Here is a 27,651-nt window from a genome sequence, read left to right as displayed (position 1 = left end):
AAGCATTTTTAAAGTTTTCTGATGTTGATGTCAACATAATTTTTTTACAACTTTTTTACTATAATTTGTTTTTAAAATACAAAAAACATCGTGTACCCAAATTAAACATGCTGTCCACATATTGCTCCACTTAATCTATCATATTCTTTCTCTCTCTTCCTCTCCACATATATACATATATGTATGTATGTATGTATGTATGTATGTATGTATGAATGTATAAGGTGCTCTCCACAAGTTTTTCCAATGTTAAATTACTATTTATTTCCTTTATAATTAATAATTTATGAGGAGCTGCATCGAGGCTATGTAAATAGTAGGTATATAACCTATTTTCACCAAATTTTCACATTCGTATCAACAGATAGCATACTAACTAGAAAAATACAGAATCTACTCAACTTTATTAAAACTGAATTTTATGGACCCTTTCAGAAACAACAGTACCTTCAAGAGCATGACATAAAAGTGCAAATGAACTAGAATATATCTACAATAATTACCCTTTAAGCCACAACTGCAACAAAATTGCCTAACTCTTCAGTAATTTAGTTCCATAAGTCCAGCGTCCTCTTTTCCATTATGTTTCCAAAATAGTCTTACAAGAGTATAGGTAAAGCAAATCTCAAACCTCATAATGAGATTTGAAGAGTACAGAAAAATGATTCTTAGGCACTAGATGAAAGTCAGATCTAAAAGCAACCTTAAAACAATGTTGTTTGCAAAGTGATGAATCATAAGAGACCTTTTTGCTTATAACTACAAAATGCTTTAGGCTGTATTTCAAATGAATGATGCATGGCTAGTATTTAGTATGTGACTATAATGATGTTTTGTTTTGTTTTTCCAAATGAAAGAAATTAAGCAGATTGTGCCATAAAATTTCAACACTACATAGATGGTCTAACTAGAAAGCATCATGTTTCCATATCCAAAAAAACCCAAAAATTAGCATCAAAAAAAATAAAAACAATCCACAATTTTATGATGAAATAAAATGCCCCCACTTTTTAGCAGGAATTTAGTGGTGCAGTGGGGATTTTAGATTTTAAATCACAAATTAGAAAAAGCAGAAACTAAGAAAAGTTCCAAAGACATACTTTGAATTAGCCATCAATTCAAGTTCCTGCTTAAATATTCTAGGTAAGTTTTTACCTCAAAGTTAATCTTCAGCCATTAAAAATAAATTGTGAAAGCACTGAAACAGAGAAACCACTACTAAAAGCAACTTTAAGTACAGTAGGCACCTACAGCAAACAGAAACACAAGAGTGAGTGCCACCATAAGAAATGAAGCATGGCCTTAGTGTCAAAAAAACCATGGTTCATAGCTGAGCTGTAATAGTTACCGGCTGAGAACACAGGTTAAAAAGTTGCCTCATCTATGTAATGATAATGCCTATTTCTGGGGTTATATGAAAATGAGATTTAACTTTACTCATTCATTTGTGTATCAAATATTTATTGAACCCTTATTTATGTGTCAAACACTGATTTAGGCCCTGAAGATTCATATTAAACAAACAAACAAGCAACAACAACAACAAAAAACAAGAATTTGGTACACATGGAATATACCATAAGTAAACAGAGGGAGAAGGGGAGAAAAAGAGATAGAAAAACCACAAACAAATCAGATCATTGTAAACAAAAATAAATGCTATAAATAAATGACAAATAGGGTAACATAGATAGAGAATGATGGGTGCAGCATCATAATAATGAAAACTTCTATAAGGAAGTGGCATTTGGGCCCTAGAGGAAACAGCAAGAAAAAACCTAAAACAAGAACAAGAAAATGTACATAGCTGAAACAGTGGAAAAGGACAAGGGTAGAAAAAGTTGGGATTACAGAAACAGAGACTACATTATCTTAGAAATTATCATGAAACTGGAAACCATTAGAAGGGTCAAAGAAAAAAATGAAAGAATTCATTGGCACTAAAAGAAATGTTAAAGGCATTTCTTCAGGAAGAAAGGAAGTGATTTAGGATAGAAGTCTAGATTTATGCAATGATATGAATAACAGTGGAAATGGCATATAGCTAAGTAGATATAAAAGACTTTTTTTAAATAAAAAGACTTAAAATTTCTTTCAAAAATAAATACTCCAAGTCCTAAAGCACCAATAATATAGCAAAATAAAGAATAAGAGTGAATAAGTCAAAAAAGATAACATAGACTCATTAAAAATACTCAATCCAAAAGAAGGTAGAAAAACAGTAGCAAAGAATAGATGAGATAAATAGAAAATAAATAGTAAGATGCTAGATTTAAACCCTGCCATATGAATAACCAGATTAAATTAAAATGGTCTAAACATTTCAATTAAAAGGCAGAAATGGTCAGATTGGATTAAAAAGCAAAAATCAATAGACTGTCTATAAAAACTGTAGGTTAAAAGGAAAAGGACTGAAAAAGACATAGCATGCTATCACTAATCAAAATAAAGCTGAAGTGGCTATATTAAGATAACACAAAGTAAGTTTCAGAAACCATTAGAGTATTTGAAGCTTGTGAATGACATAAAATCTCATTTAATTTTATAACAAGAGTCAGTAGCTGCTATGTGAAAATAGTATATTCAAAACACGAAGCACAGGTCCTGAAACACAGTAAATAATAAAAGGCAAATACAAAAATACATATGGCATGATGAACCACCATAGCATCATCAACTCTAACATTACATCTTTTCTCAACAATATTGTTCTAAGATTAATAACCAGATTTTATTCTACTTTACATTTGGCTTTCCATTGCCATTTCATTAACATTTACGAAACAAACACACTATAAGCATGGCAACCCCTGCGGTACTTTCAGAATTTTATTTAACAAAAGAGGGATTATGAGAATTCGTTAAAATGCTACAAATGTGATACTTACATTCTATAGTCACTTGGCTAAATCCTCTGAACTTGCAAGTGGTTAATTAACTACATGTTCAAGATTGATCAGTGGACCAGGTAAAGGTCAGTTAGTCACAGAGTAAAAGGGAAAGCTGGAGCTGGGGAGGTAGGATCCAAAGAAAAAACAATGCAGTCAGATCCCTGAATGCAATTCCAGCCAGCTAATGGTTTTATATCTATCTTTAAAAGCGGATATCCGGCCGGGCGCGGTGGCTCAAGCCTGTAATCCCAGCACTTTGGGAGGCCGAGACGGGCGGATCACGAGGTCAGGAGATCAAGACCATCCTGGCTAACACGGTGAAACCCCGTCTCTACTAAAAATACAAAAAACTAGCCGGGCGACCTGGCGGGCGCCTGTAGTCCCAGCTACTCGGGAGGCTGAGGCAGGAGAATGGCGTGAACCCGGGAGGCGGAGCTTGCAGTGAGCTGAGATCCGGCCACTGCACTCCAGCCTGGGCGACAGAGCGAGACTCCGTCTCAAAAAAAAAAAAAAAAAAAAAAAGCGGATATCCTGACTTGATGGGTGCTGACGAGTTGATGGGTGCAGCACACCAACATGGCACAAGTATACATATGTAACAAACCTACATGTTATGTACATGTACCCTAGAACTTAAAGTATAATAAAACAAATTAAAAATGAAAAATGAAAAAAAAAAAAAAGAAAAAGTGGACATCACCAGTAGACATTCAAATTTTTGATGGTCTTTTAGGGAGGCAGGGTCAGGGGTAGAGATACACACCGTGTGACACAGGAAAAGCCCTTTATGTTGCAGATTAGTTTATTAAAAAATAATGAACAAGAGAACCTTTTTCTATGATATTTGCTAACCAGCTCATATTTTGAACAATAACTCTGCCCACATACTCTTAAATGACTAATTCCTTGCCTTAAGTTTAATCTATGCGACTTTACAAATTCTTGTTTTTCACTGATGCCAGAATACTAATGACAAAAGTGTTTCTCTATATTCCAAACATAAACCCATTAAGAACTACAGCTTTCTGTGTTAGTATTGATTGCATGCAGTTTTTATTCTTTGTTTCCACTGTTAGGACAAGTAAAATTCATTCAGGGACTTCTAAAAATAAATTGGTGGCCTTTCAATAATTCATCTGGTATTTGGGTTATGCTTTACTTCAAGCCTTTGATTTGGTGGGTGCATTTTGGGAGCATTCAGATCAAATCACTGTGATACATTTTTTTTTTCCAGGCAACTCCTCTGCCCTTCAGTAATAAAGTATGCCCGTTGTTATTGTCTGAGGATGTCAGAAGGGCCAGGTCTGTGATCTGCAATTAAAGCAGAATGGGAGATACTAAAATGTGGGAAGACAAAGGAAAACCTATTGAAGATGAGACATCGGGTGGCATTCAGGTGATGGACATAATAAAGGATGAGGCTATAATTAAGACTCGGGGGCATAAAAAAATAGGCAGAAACCTGCATTTTAGGAAGTACAGGTTGAGGAAACAGTGGTCTCTAACTGCTACAAGAGATCATTAGTGAGGCTAGCAGTCAAAATCATGGATAATTCCAAAGGAAGTGGTAATAAGAATTCAGTAAGAAGTAAGGAGCTAACCATAGCAGACACTGTCCCTCCCAAGGAAAAAAAAAAAAAAAAAGAGAGAGAGAGAAGAAAAGAAGCCTCCCCAACCCACCCAAAATCACATAAAGTAATAGAATGATAATAGAACAGACAATTGAGCAGTAAAAAACTCCTGTAAATGAACCGCAGATCACTAAATAAAGATTGTCATGAAGCTAACTGAACTAGTTCTCTCTTAATTACATTAAAAATATAAAATGTTTTTGGAAATTCTGGGTCAGAACTTAGGAAAAACAAATACAGTATCATGGAAACTTATAATAATACAAAGCTACTGGAACCTTAAATCTTTTCAGAACACACCAGCATTCAAGTGATCAGAATGATTTAGGCACTTTAATGTGGCTAGTGATTCCAAGGGGAGCTACTTAAAAAGGAAAACATTGATAAAATAGGGTAGAAAGACTCCATTTGTCCACAACATAAAACTTCAGTAACGCTACATAGTTTACTATAAGAAGATGACACATAATGCTACAACAAGGAACAAAATATTGACAGAATAAAAACTGACCTAATGACAGTTTCAGCATAAAGCCACAAACTGAGAACCCTTAAACAAATTAAAATTTATATTACTAAGTCTTGACTATTTAATGCATAAATGTAAGTCAATATTACTGTAAGTGGGACAGTATAAATACAAAAAAAGGATTTTCCTAACATATAACAATTTTAACAAATTCCTAGATTTTCCCTGCAGAAGGAATTTGGACAAATACAGTAAATCAAATGATTTGGTAGTGGTGATGCTGGTGGCATATAAGTTAGTGCTAGTGTTTCACTAAACGGGAAAAAATCACTTTGGCTATTCGGTATCTGCTCTTCTAAATAACTGTAATATCTGGACATGGATATAAAATTGGCATCCTTGGAAAACAAAGAAAAATAGCAGTAATGGAAAACAGCAGACTTGCAGGATAGGAAACTTGACCCAATGTTAAAGGAAAAAAAAAAACAAAACGAAACGACAAAACACATTTATCTTGTAGAAAGAGCCAAGTCTGGTATGGAAGACAAGGATGTCTAATGATGCATATAATTTAATACAAAATAAAAATATAAGAAAAGCAAAACAGGGAAGAAAAATCAACTCAGACAAAGATTATAATTAACCAAATACATATGGGGCCAAAACACCACCACCCTATGTCCCAGTAGCCACAATGTGAACAAAGTTAAATAAAACTTCTAAAAGTTGATTCTGAGTATCTCAGAGAAATTTTCAAGTGCTTGGCCACAGAGTGCCAGTTTCCTTGTTAAGCTGGGGACAGAAAATAGAGAAAGTCGGTGGTCAGGGAAGAGAAGTCGGTGGTCAGGCCACAATAATAATGAGCCAGACAAGGTAGTCGACATTTAAGGATGGGCAGGGCATTCCTCTCTCATTTGGGTCTTTTATTTCTGAAAATAGGGACGAGACCAATCCTAAACAAAAACATAAGTAAGTTAAACTCTATTTTTAAAAACCTTTCCCTTTGCATTCATTTACCTTTTTCCCACCTCCTGTGTACATCTAATCCTTTACCAAATACATCAAGAACTCTGTGCCTAAAAACAACACAGTGTGGTAGAAACAAAATGAAATATGGAAATGTAAGTTTAGAAATCCTCAGTTTCAATTTTTCTCTTTTGCTTATGGCATGTGGAGGGAGTCTGGGATAAGTAGTCTATTCTATATGAGTTTCTGTTCTTGTAACCCTGAGGAGCTATTATAAAGAATATATCATATACATGTATATAAGCATACTTTGTGAACTGTAAATCACTAAATAAACTTCATATAACTGTTATGTAATTTCTTGTCTGCTCTATAGTAGCTCATTTGATGCAATATTATGCCATTAACCTGAAACTCCAAAATTGACCTCTCTCCCCGATCCCTTTATCCAAACCATCATCTTTTGAGTATCGTAAGTCACAGATACCATATTTTAAAAATTAATCAGACTAAAGGAATGTAGAGTAAGATTTTAATCTCCTCTAGGTATCCTAAAGCATTATATGATTTACAAACAGAAGGCTGACCTGATGTTTTATAGTATCTCAGATAGTTACATGAACTGCAGTATTTTTGGTGGGGGAGGCGGGTCGGGGTGGGGGGGCAGTCCTTGAACATACATCCATAACAACTACTAGGCTGTTATATACAACTCATTGATTTTAATTTCAGGGGATTCCGAGAAATCCGGGATACCTAGTCAGAGAGTTAGATGTAAAATGCATTTAAAGGCTCATATTTCTAGCCCCAACATGTGCAACTAATATCAGAAGAGAAGCTTATTCTAATTACTGTTTTAGTAATTTAGATTATACTCTTGAAACACATTCTGTTGAAAAGCAAATAAATAACCCAGCACTGTGTCTCAATATGAAATCTGGAAGTCACAATAATTGATCACACTGAAATGCTCATCAGTTAGTATCTACCTTTATGTCAATCTCTATATGGCATCCCCTTTGCTACTTTTCACTGAAATCAATTGTGTCTGCTTGAAAGCCAAAGTACAGAAAGTCTGGAAGGTAAAAAGAGTTATTAAAAAAGAGTTATTAAAAAAATTATATGTGTTTCATAAAATCATTGAGAAAGAAGAGGGTATCAAAAGAAGACAGAGTAGAGGAGAGCATCTGAGTAGGACTCTTATTCAAGTGTTAGAAGATAAGGGAAAAGAGCCAGGGAGGAGTCAGACATTAAAAGCACAAGGGAGCCAGAAGAGAGAACAAAAAGTAGATAAAACTAATAGGGTGAAATGCTGACCAGAGGTCAAGAGCACACAAAATGAGAAATGAAAGGACCTAAGCTGAATCTGGAATTATGAAGTTGTCTATATCACAAAGAGAATAACTCTACAACAGTGATGGGAACAAAAGCATATATATATATAACATGCTAAAGAATCGTAGAATAGTGAGAGAGAAAATTCGAACTCTAAAGTGGAATATAGTTCTTAAAGAAAGTGGGTGCTGGCCGGGCACAGTGGCTCACGCCTGTAATCCCAGCACTTTGGGAGGCTGAGGCGGGTGGATCATGAGGTCAGGAGTTCAAGACCAGCCTGGCCAACATAGTGAAACCCTGTCTGTACTAAAAATACAAAAATTAGCTGGGCATGGTTGTGTGCACCCTAATTGCAGCTACTGGTGAGGCTGAGGCAGGAGAATCGTTTGGACCCAAGAGGCGGAGGTTACAGTGAGCCAAGACCATGCCATTGCATTCCAGCCTGGGCAACAGGGCAAGACTCCATCTCGAAAAAAAAAAAAGAAACAAAAATAAAAATAAACGAAAGTGGGTGCTGAACTAGATCACAACAGATGAGAAGAAAAATATGCAAAATAAAAATAAGAGAATGAAGGCTGGGCATGGTGGCTCACGTCTGTAATCCCAGCACTCTGGGAGGCCGAAGCAGGTAGATCACTTGAGGTCAGGAGTTCAAGACCAGCCTGGCCAACATGCTGAAACTCCATCTCTACTAAAAATAGAAAAAAATTAGCCAGACATGGTGGCACATGCCTGTAATCCCAGTTACTCAGGAGGCTGAGGCAGGAGATTCATTTGAACCTGGGGAGGTGGAGGTTGCAGTGAGCTGAGAGATTGCGCCACTGCACTCCAGCCTGGGCGACAGACTGAGACTCCACCTCCGAAAAAAAAAAAAGAAAAAAAGAGAATGATGATAGCAGCTAACATAATTGGGCATTTGCTATTCATCATACACAACGCACATGCATGCTCTCCTAACTGCAACACAACTCTGAGACAGGTTCTGTATTCATGCATATTTTATAAATAAAGGAAACAAAATTGAGAGGTAGTAAGAAACTCATACAAAGTTTCATAACTAGATGTGGTAAATTCAGAATACAAACCCAGATCTTCATAATCAGATTAGAAACACAAAGAAGGACAATTGAAGGTATCTGGAATACTAAGACAAAGTTGTTTTAACCCAGATTCAAGTCTCAATACTAAGAACATATTGCCAGGCAAGCCTCAATAAGCCAAGAGCTAAATGATTTTAGTTTTTCATATTTAAAATAAATAAAGCATCTGAGGGAAATTTACTTATTCATTCATCAGTATTTATTGTATAATACCAGATATTGTTTGAGGCATTAGGAATTCACCAGTGATTACTGAGAGAATATTCCTACCACCATAGATACTTATGGCAGGCTAACTAGGTAAGTGGACAGAGCATAATACAGTAAATGATAAGCTGATGAGTACTAGCGAGAAAACTTGATTGGATTGAATGATGCAAAGCATTGTTCCTGGGTATATCTTGAGAGTGTTGCCAAAGGAGAAGATTAACATTTGAGTAGGTGGACTAGGAGAGGCAGACCCACCCTCAATCTGGGTGGGCACAATCTAATCAGCTGCTAGCATGGCTAGGATAAAAGTAGGCAGAGGAACATTGAAAGACTAGACTGACTAAGTCTTCTGGTCTCCATCTTTCTCCCGTGCTGGATGCTTCCTGCCCTTGAACATCAGACTCCAAGCTCTTCAGCTATTGGACTCTTGCACCTGCACCAGAGGTTTGCCAGGGGCTCTCGGGCTTTGGTCACAGACTAAACGCTGTAGCGCCAGCTTCCCTATTTTTGAGGCTTTGGGACTCCCACTGGCTTCCTTGCTCCTCAGCTTGCAGATAGCCTATTGTGGGACTTCACCTTGTAATCTGGTGAGTCAAAACTCCTTAATAAACTCCTTTTCATATATACATCTATTCTATTACTCCTATTAGAACCCTGACTAATACAAGAGGAAAAGAAGTATTCTGAGCAACTGATTATGCAATTTCAGAGAAGGTACTTTGAGAAGACTTCTACAAAGGACCTATGAAAAAAGACCAGAAAGAAATGAGAGAACAAGCCATTTGAATAACTGGAGGAGGCAAGGTAAAAGTGAGAAATTCTCAAGAATGTGACTGGCATGTTTAGGAAACAGTATAGAAGCCATAAGATTAAAGTTGCCTTAGCCAGGGTGAATAGTAGAAGATGAAGTAAGAAATACCAAGTCAGGGACAAATTATGTAGAGCCTTGTAGACCACTACAAGAATTCGGGACTTTCCTCTGAGGTGGGAAGCCATTGTAGGGTAATAGGTAAAACAGAACATTATGTGACTGAAGTCGTTGGCTGTTATGTTAATAATAGACTGTGTTAAATATAACTTGAGATGCTATATCAAATTCTTTCACAAATTTTACATGCATGTGATACAAAACACAAGCAAAATTTTGTACCTTTTACCATCAATTAAAAAGAAGAGAGATCAATATAAGTCACAGTTGAGATTTCAAACTTTTTGAGAAACTCACCAGTATTAGCAGCTCAAGGGAATAGCATATCATTCTGATCATGCTGTGTTTTTATTAGTTCTAATAAATTAAAGAATTGCAGAGTTATTTAATATAGCTGACATTCTACTAATTTCAAGGGAACAAGAGTAACAAAAGCTCATAAGAGAATTCATTCAGAGCTCAATTCCACTTATCCTCCCACTCTACAGAGAACACAATTGGCAGCATGTGAGTGATTTTTCCCTGTAACGGCAGGATTTGATATTACTATTTTGATGGAGATTTGAACTAAATGAACTCAATCCCTTGATTAAATGAGAGTTATTTTATCAAGGAATATGCCTGCACACTTCTGGCATTTTAACTTCGTCTTAGTTCATAATATAGGAACTATATATTTATTATCATGATGTATTAGAGATTATTCCATTTTCTTCTATATGAGAACAAGGTCTGGAGGCAAAAGCAGTTTTTTTTTTTTTTCCTTTCACTGCACAGAAACACATTCTCATGACCACTAGCTTCTTTCTAAATGTCCCTGATGAATTATATACCCTACAAATGCCGAATATCACTCTCACCCCAACTCATGGTTAGCTTTTGAAACAAACTGCAATAGTGTCATATTATAAAATCAACTTGTAGAGTTCCCTAGATAAGGGCTTGCAATTGTCCTTTGAGAGGTGGTAACCAGTAGCAAAAACAAACAAAACCTTGCTGATGGTGTGCCCCGCTCCAGAGAGAAGACTGAGAAAAACAGTAAGGTTTGCATATTTCACCTTGCCTTTCACTGCCTCTTGCGTTATATTTCTAATTCACACCCTCAGTGATCTCATCCACTCCTATAACTTTGCATGTGACCTGTATGCTACCAGCTTCCAAATTTATAACTCCATCCCTGAACTCCCAGCTTATACCCCCAAATGCATACTTCATATGTCTACTTAGAGGTCAACAGTTATTTTGCCTTCCATAATCTGCTTCTCTTTCAAGACTTTCCTTCATTTCTATAAAACTCTTATCTAATTCTACAGCCTAAGAACCGTGAAGTTATTCATGATTCCTCCTATATCTCAAATCCAATCTGTCAGAAACTCTACTTCCCTCTTTCAAAATCATCCAGAATCTACTTCTCACCAATGACACTGCTGCCAAGTCTGTCAAGCTACCACTAATTCACACACTATTAATGAGATCATTGAAACAGCATGTTAATCAGTCACTGGCTTTAATTATATTCCTCACCTCACCCTACTATCTGCTTCTCCATATAGCTACAAGCATAACACTTCTATAGCATCAGTCTGATCATTTCACCCCTTTGTTTATAACTCACTAACAGCTTCCTTAGAATAAAAGCTTTCTTAGAATCAAATCCATGATTCTCACACTATGGCTGCAAGGCCACGCATGATCAAGGCCCTGGTGGCCTCTTTATACCATCTCCCACCATCTCCCTAGTCTCCTCTGCCACAGCCACTGGCCTCACACTAGCCAAACTCACTTATCCCTCAAGGCCTTGGTGTTTGTGGTCTCCTCTGTCTATAACATGCTTCCTTGAGATATCCACACCTCTAACTAAAGCCACTCAGCCTTCTGCTCAACTCTTACCTCTTCCCAAAGTCCTTCCTAACCATGCAACTTGCACACACAAACACACTCATCCTACCACTTCCTGCAGAGCATTCACTACTATCTGATATTACATTATTATTTATGCATATATTATTACCATCTCCAATGAAAATATAAGACAAATAAGGTCTAAGGGAAAGATCTTCGCATTAAACTCAGAGTCTTCAGCAATACCTAGCACACAGTAGGTGTTCAATATGTATTTGTCAAAAGATGAATAAATTATTGCTGAATCAAGGAGACAAAGTAATCAAAGAAAATTTATCAGACAATGGTACAGTCTACCAATACAAACTCAAAGTTTAAGTTCATCCAACAGAATCCAAGTCCCTAAAACATCCTAAGACTGAAACATACACTACTGGAATAGTTGCTACCAGGAGGCATTTCCCCAGAATCACCTAATGAGAGTGCAAATAAAAATGTACAAAGTTCTTAAGTATACCCAACCTATCAGCAGTAAAAGCAATGTTAAGTTTCACCATTAAAAAGCCTCTAATTTTTCATGAATGTCAGTATATTTGGTTAAATCAATGAATGGATTACACATTATTTTGGACTGTTAAACACATAAAGAAAAAATGTGTATGGTTGATATGGTTTGGATTTGAGCCTCTACCCAAATCCCAAGTCAAATTGTAATTCCTAATGTTAGAGGTGAAGGCCTGGTGGAAGGTGACTGGATCATGGGGGCAGATTTCACCCTTTGGTGCTGTTCTTATGATAAGAGTTCTCAGGAGATCCGGCTGTTTAAAAGTGTGTTGCACCTCCCTCCCACCATACTCCTGCTCTGGCCATGTAAGACATGCCTGCTTCCCCTACACCTTCCACCACAATCATAAGTTTCCCTGAGGCTTTCCCAGAAGCTGATGTTGCCATGCTTCCTAAACAGCTTGCAGAACTGTAAACCAATTAAACTATTTTCTTTATAAATTACTCAGTGCCAGGTATTTCTTTATAGTCCTAGCACTTTGGGAGGCCAAGGCAGGCAGATCCCTTGAGGTCAGGAGTTCAAGACAAGCCTGGCCAACTCGGTGAAACCCCATCGCTACTAAAAATTCAATAAATTTAGCCAAGCATGGTGGCACACACCTGTAATCCTAGCTACTCGGGTGGCTGAGGCATGGGAATCGCTTGAACCAGGGAGGCGCAGGTTGCAGTGAGCCACGATCATGCCACTGCACTCCAGCCCAGGCAGCAAAGTGAAATTGTCTTCAAAAAATAAAATAAAAATAAAGTGACAAAAATAACTGAAAACAATGACTGAATGCTTATGATTTTAAGAGATACATACCTCTAAGATTTAAAATAGCTAAAAATATAGTTATGAAATAATAGTCTATTATTTCAAACAAATGTTCTCACTGTGTAATGAAAGATTTCCAGAGGAGATTACCAAATGGCTGTCTAAAGCATCATGGAACTTGAGGGACCTTGGACAACTGGACAAAGCAGTAGCAGTGGATGAAAGGAACTTCTCTTTTCCAGGAAGAGAAGACGGTAGATTCTGCCAACTTCAGACTGGTACAATTTATGTAACTGACAGACAAGATCAAAGATGAATTATTAGAGATAAGGCAGTAGTAATTACAAGAAACCAAAATGGGTTCTTGAAAAAAAAAATATCAGAGTAACTGTTTGCCTTTTGTTAGGAGATTGAACTCTGGGAAACATGACTGATTTTGTATCTGGATATTTGCAAAGCCTTGAAATATTCAACACCTAAGGAATGCAAGGAAGACCTGGAGATATTTAGTCTGGGAAAGCGTTGGTTTGGTGGAGATATCCTTTCACCTATCTTGGTTAATGTTTTTTACAAGTGTTTCAGTAAGCCATGATTCTTATACCAAATCACAATTTCCTCAACATCTTTTATGAAATAAAACCACTAAGTACTAAAACAAGTATTTGTATAGAGTGCCATGAGTAGTCACACTCAAAACAACACGGCTTTCTGAGGTAAAGATCAGGAAAACGCTCAATGTAAGGTGTTGTACTAGACAAACCTACAAGTTAAATGGCAAGATCACTTAGGGTTTAAGTTCTGTTCTTTAAAAAAAAAAAAAAAACACAGTGAATTATGCACCAAGTTATTGATTTCTTGGTCTACTTTTGAATTAACCCATTTTCACTCACAGAGAAATCATCTACAGATTCATTTTTAACAAAAATATCAAAAATACTCAACATGATTTTTAAAAACACTGTTTTCATTTTATTGTTCTTGTTATATTTTTTCCATCCTTTCTGTTCAACACTTCCTTATTTCTTACATTCACTTAACCTATATGTATATATTATGTGGCACTATGTGCCAGTAGATGTGCCATGTGCTGTGAATAGAAAGATGAGCACAATACACTCTAGCCTGTCAAAAAGTTCAGAGAACAAATGAAGACTGTGACTTGTAAAATCACACTTATATTCCAGTATAATACAAGCTATTTAGAGATATGCACAGGGTTCTGTGGTAACAAAGAGGAAAGATGCTGAATTTTGTATAGAATGAAGTGTTAGGGAAAGCTCCCCAAAGAGGCTTCCTCAAAGGGGAAAGAAGGGAAAGACGGAATATTGACAGGCTTCAGCATGATGCTTTCAGAGCTCAACAAATTGTCTAGCAATGATGAAGCAGAGAGAAAAAAGTAAGATAGGAGGTAGAAGGTGAATGGCAAGAACTGCTTCATTTAAAGACGTGATGCCGGGTGGGAAGGACGGGATTAGAGATGAGCCTGAGGAAACATCTAAGGGTAATGGGTATGTTCATTATCTTGACTGTTGTAATTATTTCATGGATGTTTTCATATGTCAAAATTAATCAGCTGCTACACTTCAAATACATGCCATTTATTGTATCAGTTTACCTAAATGATACTTTTTTTAAAAAGTTCTAATGCTATTCTAAGAATTTTGGTTATCAGTGTGAAAGTCTCGGGGAGCAACTGAAGGAATTTAGAGTCAGTGAAACTCATAGGGGCATTTCATTCTCCATTTTACATCTTTACAAGATCCTCTATTTAATCAAATTAAAGAATTAATCAACTGCTATTTTCCATGCACCTATCATGTACAAAGGACCAATGTGTCCCTAAAAAAATCACATCTCTATCGTTAAGAGAGTTATACAGATCTTCTTTATTTTAATTCACTTTTAAAACCAAACTTCAAAGATGCAAGATACAGCAGACATCATAAATAAAAGTAAAAAGACAAGTAAGAGGCAGTGAGAAAAACTGCAAATATTTACAAGAGTAGCACTATGGAATATATAAGGAGCTCTTACAATCTATAAGGCAATAAAATAGGAAAATAATATTAATAGGCAATTCTAAGAAAAAATATAAACAACCAATAAATATATAATAACTGCTTCAATCTCATTTAATAACCAGGAAATATGAAATAAGTAAAATAAAAGTCACCAACCAAAAAAGAAAAACAATATCAGTGATTATGCAAGGAAAAGAATCCTCACTTACACTATTCATAAAAGGGTAAACTCCGCCAGGAGTGGTGGCTCACGCCCGTAATCTCAGCACTTTGGGAGGCCGAGGCGGGCAGATCATGAGGTCAGGAGATCGAGACCATCCTGGCTAACACAGTGAAAACCCATCTCTACTAAAAATACAAAAAATTAGTTGGGCATGATGCTGGGCGCCTGTAGTTCCAGCTACTCAGGAGGTTGAGGCAGGAGAATGGCGTGAACCCGGAAGACAGAGCTTGCAGTGAGCCAAGATCGCACCACTGCACTCCAGCCTAGGTGACAGAGTGAGACTCCATCTCCAAAAAAAAAAAAACAAAAAAAGTATAAGTTCACATGTCTTATTGAAAGACAATTTGACAGTAACTAGCAAGATTAAAAAGGTCTTTCAATTTAGCAATTCAAAGACTATGATTGTGAGATGATTTACACCTATTCACTCTCAATTTATTTAATACTCAGAACGATACAAAGTAGGTAGGCACTATTAATTGTCCCTGTTACCGACAAAATAATGTCCCTCAAAGATATCCATGTCCTAATACCCGAAACTTTTGAATGTGTTACCTTACCTAGCAAAAGGGAATTTGCAGAGGTCATTAAGGATCCTGAGATGGGGAAGATTATTTTGGATTATCTGGGAAGGCCCAATATAATCACAGGGTCCTTATAAGGGAAGCAGGAGGGCAAGAGAAGGGGTTGTTACAACAAAAATAGAAGTCAGAGCATGCTGAACCATGAGCCAAGGAATGCAAGCAGCTTCTCAAAGCTGGAAAAAGCAAGGAAATAAATTTTTCCCCTAGAGTCCTCAGAAGGAATGCACCCAAGTTAAACCATTTTGGACTACTGATGTCCAGAATTGTAAGATCATAAACTTGTGTTGTTTTAAGCCACTAAGTTTGTAGTTAATTGATTATAGCAGCAATAGGAAACTAAAATAGTCCTACTTCATAAACAAGAAAACGGAAGTACAAAAAAATGAGTAACTTCCAAAGATTGTATAGCTAGGAAGAGGTACAGCTAGGATTTAAACCCAGACCATGTGCAATACTAATGCACTGCCTTCAAATACATATATAAAGATGCATACAGAATTATTTTTTTGAAAACCTGAGGCAGGGGGGGAAACTACAGCTAAGTGTCCTTCATTAAGAGAATGATTAAAAGGAAAAATCATAATATGGGCTATGAAATACAATGCAAGAATTTAAAAACAGTACAACATGAAAAACATATTCAAAACATATGACACAGCCAAAAAGTTTCAGAACAATGGATTTTTTTTAATGTTCATATGAACACACACACATTGGTAAATACATAGAAATGGAATTAGAAGTCCAACAGATTGTTAAAAATGATCATTTGTGTGGAATGAAATGAGGCAGTGGGATACAGTGGATATCTACGTTGTATTCAATATTTTTATGTTATTTGAATGTTTTACAACGAGAATATATGATGTATTTTAAAGTGAGGGATTTTTAATGCAGGGAGATACGCATGAACTTCCTACAACATTTTTCATTAAAAAGGCCTCAGCTGCACAAAGTTTAAAAGTCCTGCCCTACAGTGACACCAAATGGTGGCAGATCAAAATACAGCACACAAACAGGACACCTGTTCGATTCAATCTTCCTATAAATGTTTGATTTCTTTGAAGAACAGGAAGCTTAACAGAATTAAATAACGCAGAGACAAATACTCAAAAACCTAGAATTTTTAATCAAAGAAAGTCTAGTACACCAAGCTTCAACTGCAAATTTTTAGGCCTCTTTCCAAACTTCAGCTAATCTTCTGATCCTACTGTATATTTACATAAATCATTTCTCACAGTTAAATCATGCCACTGTGAGCACAGTGATTTTACCTAATAGCTTATTGATCAAAGAAAGCCTACAAATACAAGAAATGCAGTCATACAACTAAAGTCAGGCTCTACTCCACCGGAACCAACCTTTGGTAAGTAGGTAATATTTTGGAAAGATGGACGAGAAGGTGTTGGGTATAAACAGGGATGGAAAGAATCCAAGAAGAGACACAAGCAATGACTCCAATTAATGACAAAGTATATTTTCATTTGTTAATCTAGTGATAGAAAATTAAGCTGAGTAAAAGAGAAGGCTATTGCCTCTCAAATATAAATCAATTTCTCCACAAGAAAATTTTGTCCTGGACTGTCCAGGGAAAAGAATATTTCAAATTAAGCACATCAGTCAGTATTCAGTGTCCTCTGCCCAGAACCTAAACAAACAAAAACAGCATGTAAATGGCCTTATTCATTACAAGCCACTATATGAGGTAGACCAACTCTCAGGGCACTCCTCTAAAACACCATTTGGCCAGGATCCTTAGTCTTTTAGCATGAAATGAGAGTTATTGGATTTTTGATGTGTTACTTTTCATATACCAAAATCTCCTAGAAAACATAGGATAAATAAATATATGATCATATACAAAAAAAAAAGTCAATAATATAATTAAGCTCTAAGGCCTTGAAATCATATAACTGGATTTCAATCCTAACAGGTACAAGCCAACCTACGACCACATGTCACCAGCACTACTTCATCCCACACACGGATGATCAGTCCTAGAACACTTGAGAGCTATCCTGATCAAATGAGTGCATGGTCAGTCACAAGAACCACAAGGAGATCAGTTTAAGAAGGTAACTTAAGTTTCTGAACCACTATATAAGTGACAGATGAACGACTAAGAACTGAGTACCACAAAAAGTATCCATGTCTACTACATATACATTTAAGACTCTTAATTAGAAAGAGAGGTAATATCAGCATTAAATAATTTTGCTTCCAATTTCAACAGAGGCATAAATATGAACATAAAGTCTATATTACAGAAAACATGAAAAAAAAGAATATTACATGGTTTAGTGGTTAGAAGTTTCAAGGATATACAAGTTAATAGAAATTGACATAATAGTTCCTATAGTAAATTTCCATACCATATTCTATAGGATATAGAGCCCTGGAAAACTGTATCTAAGTAATACATGATAAAAGTAAGATATATGGCCGGGCGCAGTGGCTCACACCTGTAATCCCAGCACCTTGGGAGACCGAGGTGGGCGGATCATAAGGTCAAGAGATTAAGATCATCCTGGCCAACATAGTGAAACCCCATGTCTACTAAAAATACAAAAAAAAATTACCTGGGCTTGGTGGTGTGCATCTGTAGTTCCAGCTACTAGGGTAGCTGAGGCAGGAGAATCACTTGAACCCAGGAGGCAGAGGTTGCAGTGAGCCAAGATCACACCACTGCACTCCAGCCTGGTGACAGAGCTAGACTCTGTCTCACACACACAAAAAAAGTAAGACTTTTCCAGTATACAAACTATATATGCTAATTGACCTTAATTGACATTGGTTACTAATATTTTAGATGTGTTACTTTAACACCCTGCCTATGAAAGAGAAAATAACATAAATAAACATTAATGTCCCGGTGGAGCTACACCTTATGTTTTTTAACTAATTCTTATGGGGAATTAAAGTTGATTATATAATGCAAGCAACTTGACTGAATTTAATCTACTGTCTCAAGTTTGGGTGTCAGTTTAAATAAACACAACCTTTCAGAAAAATTTGTAATTAATATGAATCAAATTAATGAATTCACATAACTGGATAAAAGAAAACTTAAATTTAGTGGCAAGTAAAAATTGTAGAATTTTAACTGATTTTTGTTCAAATGAAATTGCTAGAAATCACAACATCAGTCTATGGAACTTAAAGACGAAAGAGTTAAGAGCTAATTTTTATTCAGTGAAAAACAAATGAAAAGTCAAGCTTTGGTCCTATTTGGAGCTGGGAAAGCACTAACGTTAACCCAAACTCTTGACTTTTTCTTATTTCTAACTGTGTGATGACTTCTGAGGTAAAAATGATTAGTACATTGCTAACGTACTTTAAATCTAGGCTAAATCAAGAAGTAAACATGTTTTTAAGGCAAGGATGTCTTGTAGATATCTGAAGTTTAGTTCACTTCAAGTCAATTGCCTGTTTTTTATACAAACATTTCAAAAAGTTTATTACTTTAAAAATGCAATATTATTATGGAAGACTTACAGAAATACACGTGGTAATTATAATCAATTTCTTAAAATCATCAAATTACTGTATTATTGATACAATGTTGATAAACTGAAAACACATCATTATTTAGTAAGTTAGCAAAAGTTTTTAATCTAGAAAGGAGTACAGAAAATTTCAGACATTCCAGACTGTCTAACACTCTTTGTCCAGTTTTTTTTTTTTTTTTTTTGGCGGGGGGTCTAGTTAATTATCAAGGATTGTTTGGATCTTTAAGCAGGTTTCCAACTTCTGTTTGGAGAGCAGAAGTTGAGACGTAGTGGGAGCCAGATTGGAAATGGTGAAAAATAGAAATGGAAAAAGGTAAAATTTAAGAACATTACTACTTGACAAAAAATAGAACAAAACAAAAATATTTCATTTTGTTCCTCAACTTTCAGTCTGATTTGTCCACCAATACAATTACCTTTTAAAATATTAGTACCACAGAAACCAGAACTTAAAACAATTTGTTCAAGAGTATATTGTCATAATCAATAGGTGACTAAAGCATTGTTCATACTGCTTATAGGCAATGTTTTTCAACAGCATTACTCTTTCCAAATTATATTCCACTGGCACTCAGGTATGAACCAGCATGGAATGTGTAGATTCCAGATCAAGTTTGAGTTGACATGTCCTGAAAGGGAAGTGGTCAATCCCCATCTTAAAATCAAAACTATTGGCCGGGCGCGGTGGCTCAAGCCTGTAATCCCAGCACTTTGGGAGGCCGAGACGGGCGGATCACGAAGTCAGGAGATCAAGACCATCCTGGCTAACCCGCTGAAACCCCGTCTCTACTAAAAAAAAAATACAAAAAACTAGCGGGGCGAGGTGGCGAGCGCCGGTAGTCCCAGCTACTCGGGAGGCTGAGGCAGGAGAATGGCGTGAACCCGGGAGGCGGAGCTTGCAGTGAGCTGAGATCTGGCCACTGTACTCCAGGCTGGGTGACAGAGCGAGACTCCGCCTCAGGAAAAAAAAAAAAAAAAAAAAAAATCAAAAGTATTACCTTTGGCATTGGTATCCGGGAATACATTTGTTTTAACTGCTGCTCCCTAAAGGTACACTCTTTGTAAATCAAAGCTCTTTGATGTGAATTCTTAACAAAGCATAACATGGCGATTTTAAGTAAATTGAAAATATCTGCAAATTTGAGCAGTCTTCTTGAATCACTAGAACAGAGAAGTAGTTTTAAATCTTTACTATAATGATAGGCAACATAAAAAGCTACTTGTTAGATAGACATTTTCATATAACCTTGCATAGTATCAGATTTAATGTATATGGGAAATATTTCAAAATTGTAATTTAACATATTATTTTAATTCAAGTGTCAAAACATAGGTAAAAACAAACACTCTAAATAGTCTGTGGTTAAAATGTAATGCAAATTCTCCCTTATCCACCTATTCTCATATGGAAGACATGGCAAATAGAGTGTCAAACAGACAAACTGACCAGATAATAGAAAAGAAAGCAAGCAAGGAAATACAGAAAACAGGAGATAGAAAAAGGGCAGGCAGGGAAGAGAATACCCTGAAGAATTGGATTGAAAAGCAAAAACTTTTTTTGTTTTCTTAAAGACAATGAATTTAAAAGTTTTAGAACAGGCCCGGTGGGGTGGCTCACATCTGTAATACCAGAACTTTGGGAGGCAGAGGCAGGGGGATCACTGAGGTCAGGAATTCGAGACCAGCCTGGCCAATATGTTGAAACTCCGTCTCTACTAAAAATACAAAAAAATAGCTGTGTGTAGTGGTTGGTGCCTGTAGTCTCAGCTACTCAGGAGGCTGAGGCAGGAGAATCACTTGAACTCGGGAGGCACAGGTTGTGGTGAGTCGAGATTGCAGCACTTGCACTCCAGCCTGGGTGACAGAGCAAGATTCTGTCTCAAGTATTAAAAAAAAAAAAAAAAAAAAAAATAGACTGTGAATAAGGAAAATCATGCTTTTTCCTTTTGTGTCTTATTTGGAGTTTTTTTTTTTTTTTTTGTTTTTGTTTTTGTTTTTTTAACTTTGGTGGTAGCGAGGAGTAGAGTGCGTTTATGAAGAGATAGGAAGGAATTTAAAAGCAAATGTCTACAACATGCCAAATATGAGGTGCAGGCACAGCTATTAAGTAAATCAACCTGAATTTTTAAAATTCTGTCAAACAAAATTCCTGGATATTATTAATATAACTGAAGATAAAAGGGAAAAAATAATCTTATTAGAGAAAAACACTATAGTATTGTTATAATGACAAAATACAACCAACCTAAAAATAATAATTTGATGGTAGGATAAAAAGCACAGAAAATAAATCTTGATAAAAATCTTAAAATTTTAAGTTGCAATACAGCTAATATATGCCACTGGAAATTCTTTTTCACTTCTTTAGACCCCAGCTTCTATAAATAAAAGGCTAGAACAAGATGATGATCAAGGTACCTCAAAGATTTTCTAAAGTGAATTCATTTTTCATCCTCATTGCCCAGAAAGAGACTATATTTATAATTTCAGTCTACTATGAGTTGAATTCAAGTAAGTGATCAGAAAGAGAAACTGAAGCTACTCTTGCAATATGTTGGAATTCACAGTTCTAGAATAAATCACAAATATACCTCTCTATTCATAAGAAGTACAGTTTTATTTTACATTTGGACATTAAATAGAGAGCAAAAAAAATTATACATACACTTCTCAAAAGCCCTTTGGACTTCACTTAATGCCAGAGTTTCAATGTATATTTTAAATCAAGATAATTTCACATGAATAACTTTAAGTTAAAAAAAAGTAAGATGGATATGAAATGTAGGTAATTGCTTACATGCTTTTTTGCATTTGGCGATATAAAAACACTTGACAGGTTCTCTTGTTTGGCACAGTATAAAAATCCTATCTGAGACTCGGTACTTACCACGACAGCAAACTGCTCAGGTTCACATAAGTTGTTATATTCACTCTTGAACTGAGACAATGAATTTAATTGCTCTTGATCAGGAAGATGCTTTATTAAGTTCTAAAAATTAAAACCAGAAGGAAAGATCTTCACTAAATGTACTTCTTGAATTTTAAAAATATAATTTAAAAACTACTGAAAGAAAACCAGTGAAGTTAATCTTCAGTTTTATTTCTAGGTAACCTCCCTCCTAATAAGCCTTAAGCAAAATTCCCTGCATCTTGAAAACAGTCAATTTTCCATTTCTCTATCCTGGAGTTATTATATATTCAAATCAAGCACTACTGAAACTGAATGTTTATTTGATTAGCTATATAATTGAGAAAGAGAACTCAACCTACACCAAAGGAACAGCTTTCTCACCTGGATGAATGTGATCCATTACATTTCAGCTTTAGGGAATTAAATGTCAGAAATTTCAGGCAAAGCCAAACATATTTTAACACTTCACTCAGGGGTATAAAAGAAATCATCATATTGTTACAAAAAGGCATTGGAAGGGACAGAATAGAAATCAAAGGAATTTTAATGGCAGTGCTTGCAAGATTTACTAATAGGATTACAGTTTTAATATTAAAAACTGAAGATGTCTCTAAAACAAAGTAATTTTTCTGATGTGAAAGAAATTTTAAAAGGTGTTGAAGACACATGATGATTGATATACCTTGCAGATAAAAGGCATGTAGAGGTCCTTTAGAAACTTAAGTAAGCCACACACTTAAACAACAGAACTACTTGAAGAAAGATTAAAGGAATACACAAGCCTATGTCTTCCTGATCGAACTTAAATGATTAAACAATCCCTTGGACAAAGTCTATATAGATCCTCTGTATCAAAATACAGTCAACTATAATAGTGTTACAAGAAGTTAGTGCATTGATATTAAAAATAAGATAAAAAATAGTGGTTGGTGCTCACAATTCCAAATTACAGCATAAGTAAATTCTGTACAAGCCCAAAGTCGAAAACAAACTATAATTAAGCCTAAATCATGCTATATAGATTTATGGGGGGAAATTCCCCAAAGGTGTTATTAGTTAAAAATACTGTTAGAGAATGTTATAATCAAAAGCAATTAGATCAAAGAATAAGTTATTGACTCACTGTGTACCTTTGGACAAAAACTTGGTTAACTGGCCAAAAACAAAACGAAACAAAAAGTGGCATTTTAAGATCATCCCTAGACAAGCATTCACTATTAATAATACCAAATTGAATAAAAATAAAAGTATATGATTTCCCCACATAAACAGAAATTTCTCTTAGTGGAATTGCTTGAGACCAAAAGACATGGTTATTTATATTTTCTTTTTACCCATTCTAGTTGACAGCTGGATTGTGAGTTAGATTTTATTACTTCAGGCTTCTGAATTTCTTTAGCATCCTTTTAGATGACAATCAAATCCCCCTGAATATGTCATATATAATTAGATTTTCATCTTTAATCCAAATTTTTTTAATTTTTTCACTTCATTAATTTTACATTCTAACATAAAAATACTATTGTGATTTTAAGCGCATGGTCCTAATCTTCCTTTGTTTCTCCCCTTACAAATTCCCCATACCCTTTGCAAATCTTAAGCTCCTGTTCAGCTAAATTCTGCACAGATATGCACACATGCCCAGCTTCCCTCACAGTCCACAGTATTGTTACTGCCAAAACAATTGTCTCTCACTACATTTTTCATGCAACTCCTCTGCTCTATTCTACATCTATACCTATTCAACCTTTACATACCCTTGCCTCCACACGTACACTCACAAAGCATATGGCCTCAACATATTCTATAGGTCTAAACCAATCTTAAAACTTTGCTTTCCTTGCTTTACAATTATGTATGTAAATATCATTTCCCTTGCCAAATCATGAATTCCAAGAAGATCAAGTCTAATTCCTATTGAGCCTAACATACAGCCGGGTGCTGCGGCTCACGCCTGTAATCCAGCACTTTGAGAGGCCAAGGCGGGCAGATCACTTGAGGTCAAGAGTTCAAAACTAGCCTGGCCAACCTGGTGAAACCCCATTTCTACTAAAAATACAAAAATTAGCTGCGCGTGGTGGCGGGCGCCTGAAATCCCAGCTACTCAGGAAGCTGAGGCAGAAGAAGAGCTTGAACCCAGGAGGCGGAGGTTGCAGTGAGCCGAGATCACACCATTGCACTCCAGCCTGGGTGACAGAGTCTCACTCTGTCTCAAAAAGAAACAAAGGTAATAAAAAATAAAAATTATTGAGCCTAATACAATGCCCTGGACATGGTACATAAAATAAACCATTTGCAAAATGAATTAATAAATGATTGGTGTGACAAACAAAGGTAAATGGGTAAGAAATGATGTGGAAAAGTGGCATGAAAAATGGCAAAACAATGACATACTGCTGACCTGTACATATATACAAATAAGTAACTAAATATGTCAAAATATAACCATCACAGTGAACACAAAGAACCAAAATCATGATTATTACAACATAAAGCTCTGTTTCCATGCCCTGGTCAAAATAGGAAGTTCTTCACATTAAAATAAGGACTATACTTTTAAAATTAAGAGTTCAAATAGCAAGAAATTTTTACTTTTTAATGAATATATTAAAACCTTATATATGTTCAAAATAAATTTTTACATTTTAGAAATACCCAAGGCTGGTTTTATATTTAGAAAGTATGATAGGCACAATAATGACATCCATTCCTAAAGATGTACATGACTAATCACCAAAACCTATGAAAATATTAAGTTACATGGCAAAGGGAATTTAGGTTATAGATGGAATTAAAGTTGCTATCAGCTGACCTTAGAGTGGTTATCCTGAATTATTTGGATGTACCCAATGTAATCAAAAAGTTCTTAAAAGTAGATGAGAGAAAAACAATAGACCTGGAGGGAGATGTGACTATGAGACAAAGGAATCGAGGAATGCAAGATTGCTGTCTTGGAAGATGAAGGAATGGTTCTATCAGCCATGGAGTATGAGCAATCATGAGAAGCTGGAAATACAAACAGATTCTTCCCTAGAGCCTACAAAAAGAAACACAGGCCATTCGGCCAATACTTTGATGTTAGCATAGTAAGACCAATACCAGACTTCTGTTTTACAGGAGTGTAAGATAATAAATTTGTATTATTTTAAGCAAATAAGTTTTTGGTGAATTGTTACAGTACCAATAAAAAACTAATATGTTACAAAATATATAGAGCTGAATGTACTTTGGACATGAATTTTAAAAAGCAAATCATCTCTTTTCTATTATATAACAAAACGACATGTTCATTTAAAACATTCATGTAATCAAGCTAAAAGCTACTCTGTAAATATTTAACTAATTCATTATAAGAAATACAAACAAGTATTAAGTAGAAAAATTTTATTTAAGGAAGTTGGAATCTATTCCCAGCAAGAAGGCACACACATAATCAACATGAATGAAGATGAAAATTCAGTAAAAAGAAAGTGAAAGAGAAAAAAAATGCTTAAATAAGAGCAACTGAATCAGGTAGTTTATGAGTCTCAGAGACTCACAGCACAAATCACTAGTGAAATTATGACCACTACATTTAGAAGACAAGATAGGAAAGGCAACACTTAGAACAACTTCCAAAGATATAATTTATTGATTAGTTAAAATGTTCAAAATAACTTTAATTGCTTGTTGGCACTAACAAATATTTGGTTTCTTTATATGGCTAAGTAATCATTTTCCTAAATATATCCACTATCAGAACAAAAGATGGTAAGCTGAAGATAATCTCTCACTATATAATTTGTGTTTTGATTCTCCAACTTTAAATTTTATCAAGATATACATTATTGATTTCTTATGTAGAACTCAGCAATAACTTCAACACGATGCTAGCACTCATTTGAAAATACTATGAATAAAAATCATTAACAAAAATCTTCTAGCCTTCTGAATAAATTCAGAATACTATGTAAACAATCTCTAATACTCATAGGAGCCCAAATGGCTCAAAGAATTGTTAGTAAAGGTAACTGTAAATGAAAACTCCCTCAATCTTCTAAACCATATAATAATATCTTCATAAGCCAAAGAAAAACACATTCTAAAAGGGCTATAGAAACAAATTTTAAGTAACACATTAATAACCTAAAGTATAACAAAAACGTAAAATTAAACAATTTGCCTTTCAGAAACAATAACTTAAAATACTTAAAATGTAATCATTTGATAGCATTATATTTCATGAGCAGTTAAGAGAAGATGCAGCTTTCTCTCCTGGCAATACAGAAGTTATGCTAAAACTAATTATGCAGCAATGATTTTCCAGTTGAATGATTTGGGTGAAGAATTTTGCTTCACTTACAGATTCCTATTTAATGAGAAGCTTGCAATGAAATATTGAAATTTAAGCTGTGCCTGTTTGTTTACCTGAATCATAGACTCTGCCAACCGTGTTTCATCTACCTCCAATATCATCATTCTGATTTCCTCATATGGCACCCGAAAAGAGCTCAGAAAGATTGCTAAGAGGAAGAAAGAGAGAAAGGTTTATAATGAATAAGGTTTAAAAAAGTATTTCAGATGTAGTTCTATTTATAAAATCAAAAATAAATTCAGAAAAAAAGAGAATTCAAACATTTAATATAATTATTATGGGGGAAACTTTCATTACCACATTTTATACTCTTCTCTAGTTTTAAAGCTAGTGTTTAAACAACAGTCCTGTGTTATTGCACTGGATCCAAGGTTGATTTTTAAATGCTCAGTTATTTATCTACCATAAGAATGATGCCAGTTTTCATGTGATAACAAAAAATGAAAGTAAGGTACACAATAAAAACATCACATTGCAATAAAATAATGAGAAAACCACAATAGGTGCGTGTAATATTTGTCTAAACATAGGTGTTAGTTGCTTGTATCTATTCTAGCCTTAGAAAAGAGTTCAGCAAAAAGTATTTTAAGAAAACTGCTAAGCAGTACATTAACACTTTTACAAGTAATAGTAGCACTTCACTATTCAGAAACATTGTAAACAGTATGCTAGAGAAATCTTTAGATGTAACCAAAGCTTAAAATATCCAATTTTAGAAAACAAATTCTCATTGAAAATGATCCAAATGTAATAGATAGTAAAATATGTTATTACTGAGAATTCTAAACATTATTCACATCTTTCTGGATGCCTCTTATATCAACTATTATTATGATTTTCTCAAAAGTTACTGAAGTAGGATATTTTCACAGCAACAGATACAATGATTTTGCTAGTTCACCCCTTATTCTACTATTATGTTTCTACATTCAAGATGTCACTTCTTAACCATACTCAGCACCTGCAAATCAATAGTCTATTATTTTTCTTTTTTATTTAATGAATGTCTATGTCATCTAGTATGTGTATTTCTGGATAAAGACAATATGTTCAACACCTCATATCTGTGGGTTCCACATTCACAAATCTGACCAACTGTGGATCAAATTCAGTCCACAGTAGGTTAAATCTAAAGATACAGAAACCACAGATATAAAAGCTGACTCTAAGGAACTTGAGCATCTGTGGATTTTGGTATTCATCAGGAGTCCTGGAACCAATCCCTCTGATATCAAAGGATGACTATTTTTTATAAAACTCAGGAAACAGGATCAGCTTCTTTTCTGTATTGAGGTTGTATACCTGATTTGTGAGACTATCATGTATCACCTACAGGTTAACAAGGGCACCATCTGTGTT

The 27,651-nt window shown here is 35.2% G+C and overlaps 1 protein-coding gene across 3 annotated transcripts in view; it reads right to left on the bottom strand.

Moving 5' to 3' along the window:
* DIAPH3 (diaphanous related formin 3) overlaps positions 1-27,651 on the bottom strand; it is a 517,788-nt gene that overhangs the window by 228,425 nt on the left and 261,712 nt on the right. For all 3 annotated transcript variants that reach the window (XM_030922410.1, XM_030922411.1, XM_010368580.1), the window contains 2 exons: positions 26,346-26,440; positions 21,915-22,016 (listed from right to left, as the gene is read on the bottom strand). In XM_030922410.1, the coding sequence (XP_030778270.1) occupies positions 21,915-22,016; positions 26,346-26,440 (197 nt within the window). The remainder of the gene's footprint in view (positions 1-21,914; positions 22,017-26,345; positions 26,441-27,651) is intronic.

The sequence above is a fragment of the Rhinopithecus roxellana genome, chromosome 18 (assembly GCF_007565055.1).
Source record: "Rhinopithecus roxellana isolate Shanxi Qingling chromosome 18, ASM756505v1, whole genome shotgun sequence".
Lineage (NCBI taxonomy): Eukaryota > Metazoa > Chordata > Mammalia > Primates > Cercopithecidae > Rhinopithecus > Rhinopithecus roxellana.
This window is presented reverse-complemented; position numbering and strand designations above follow the sequence as displayed.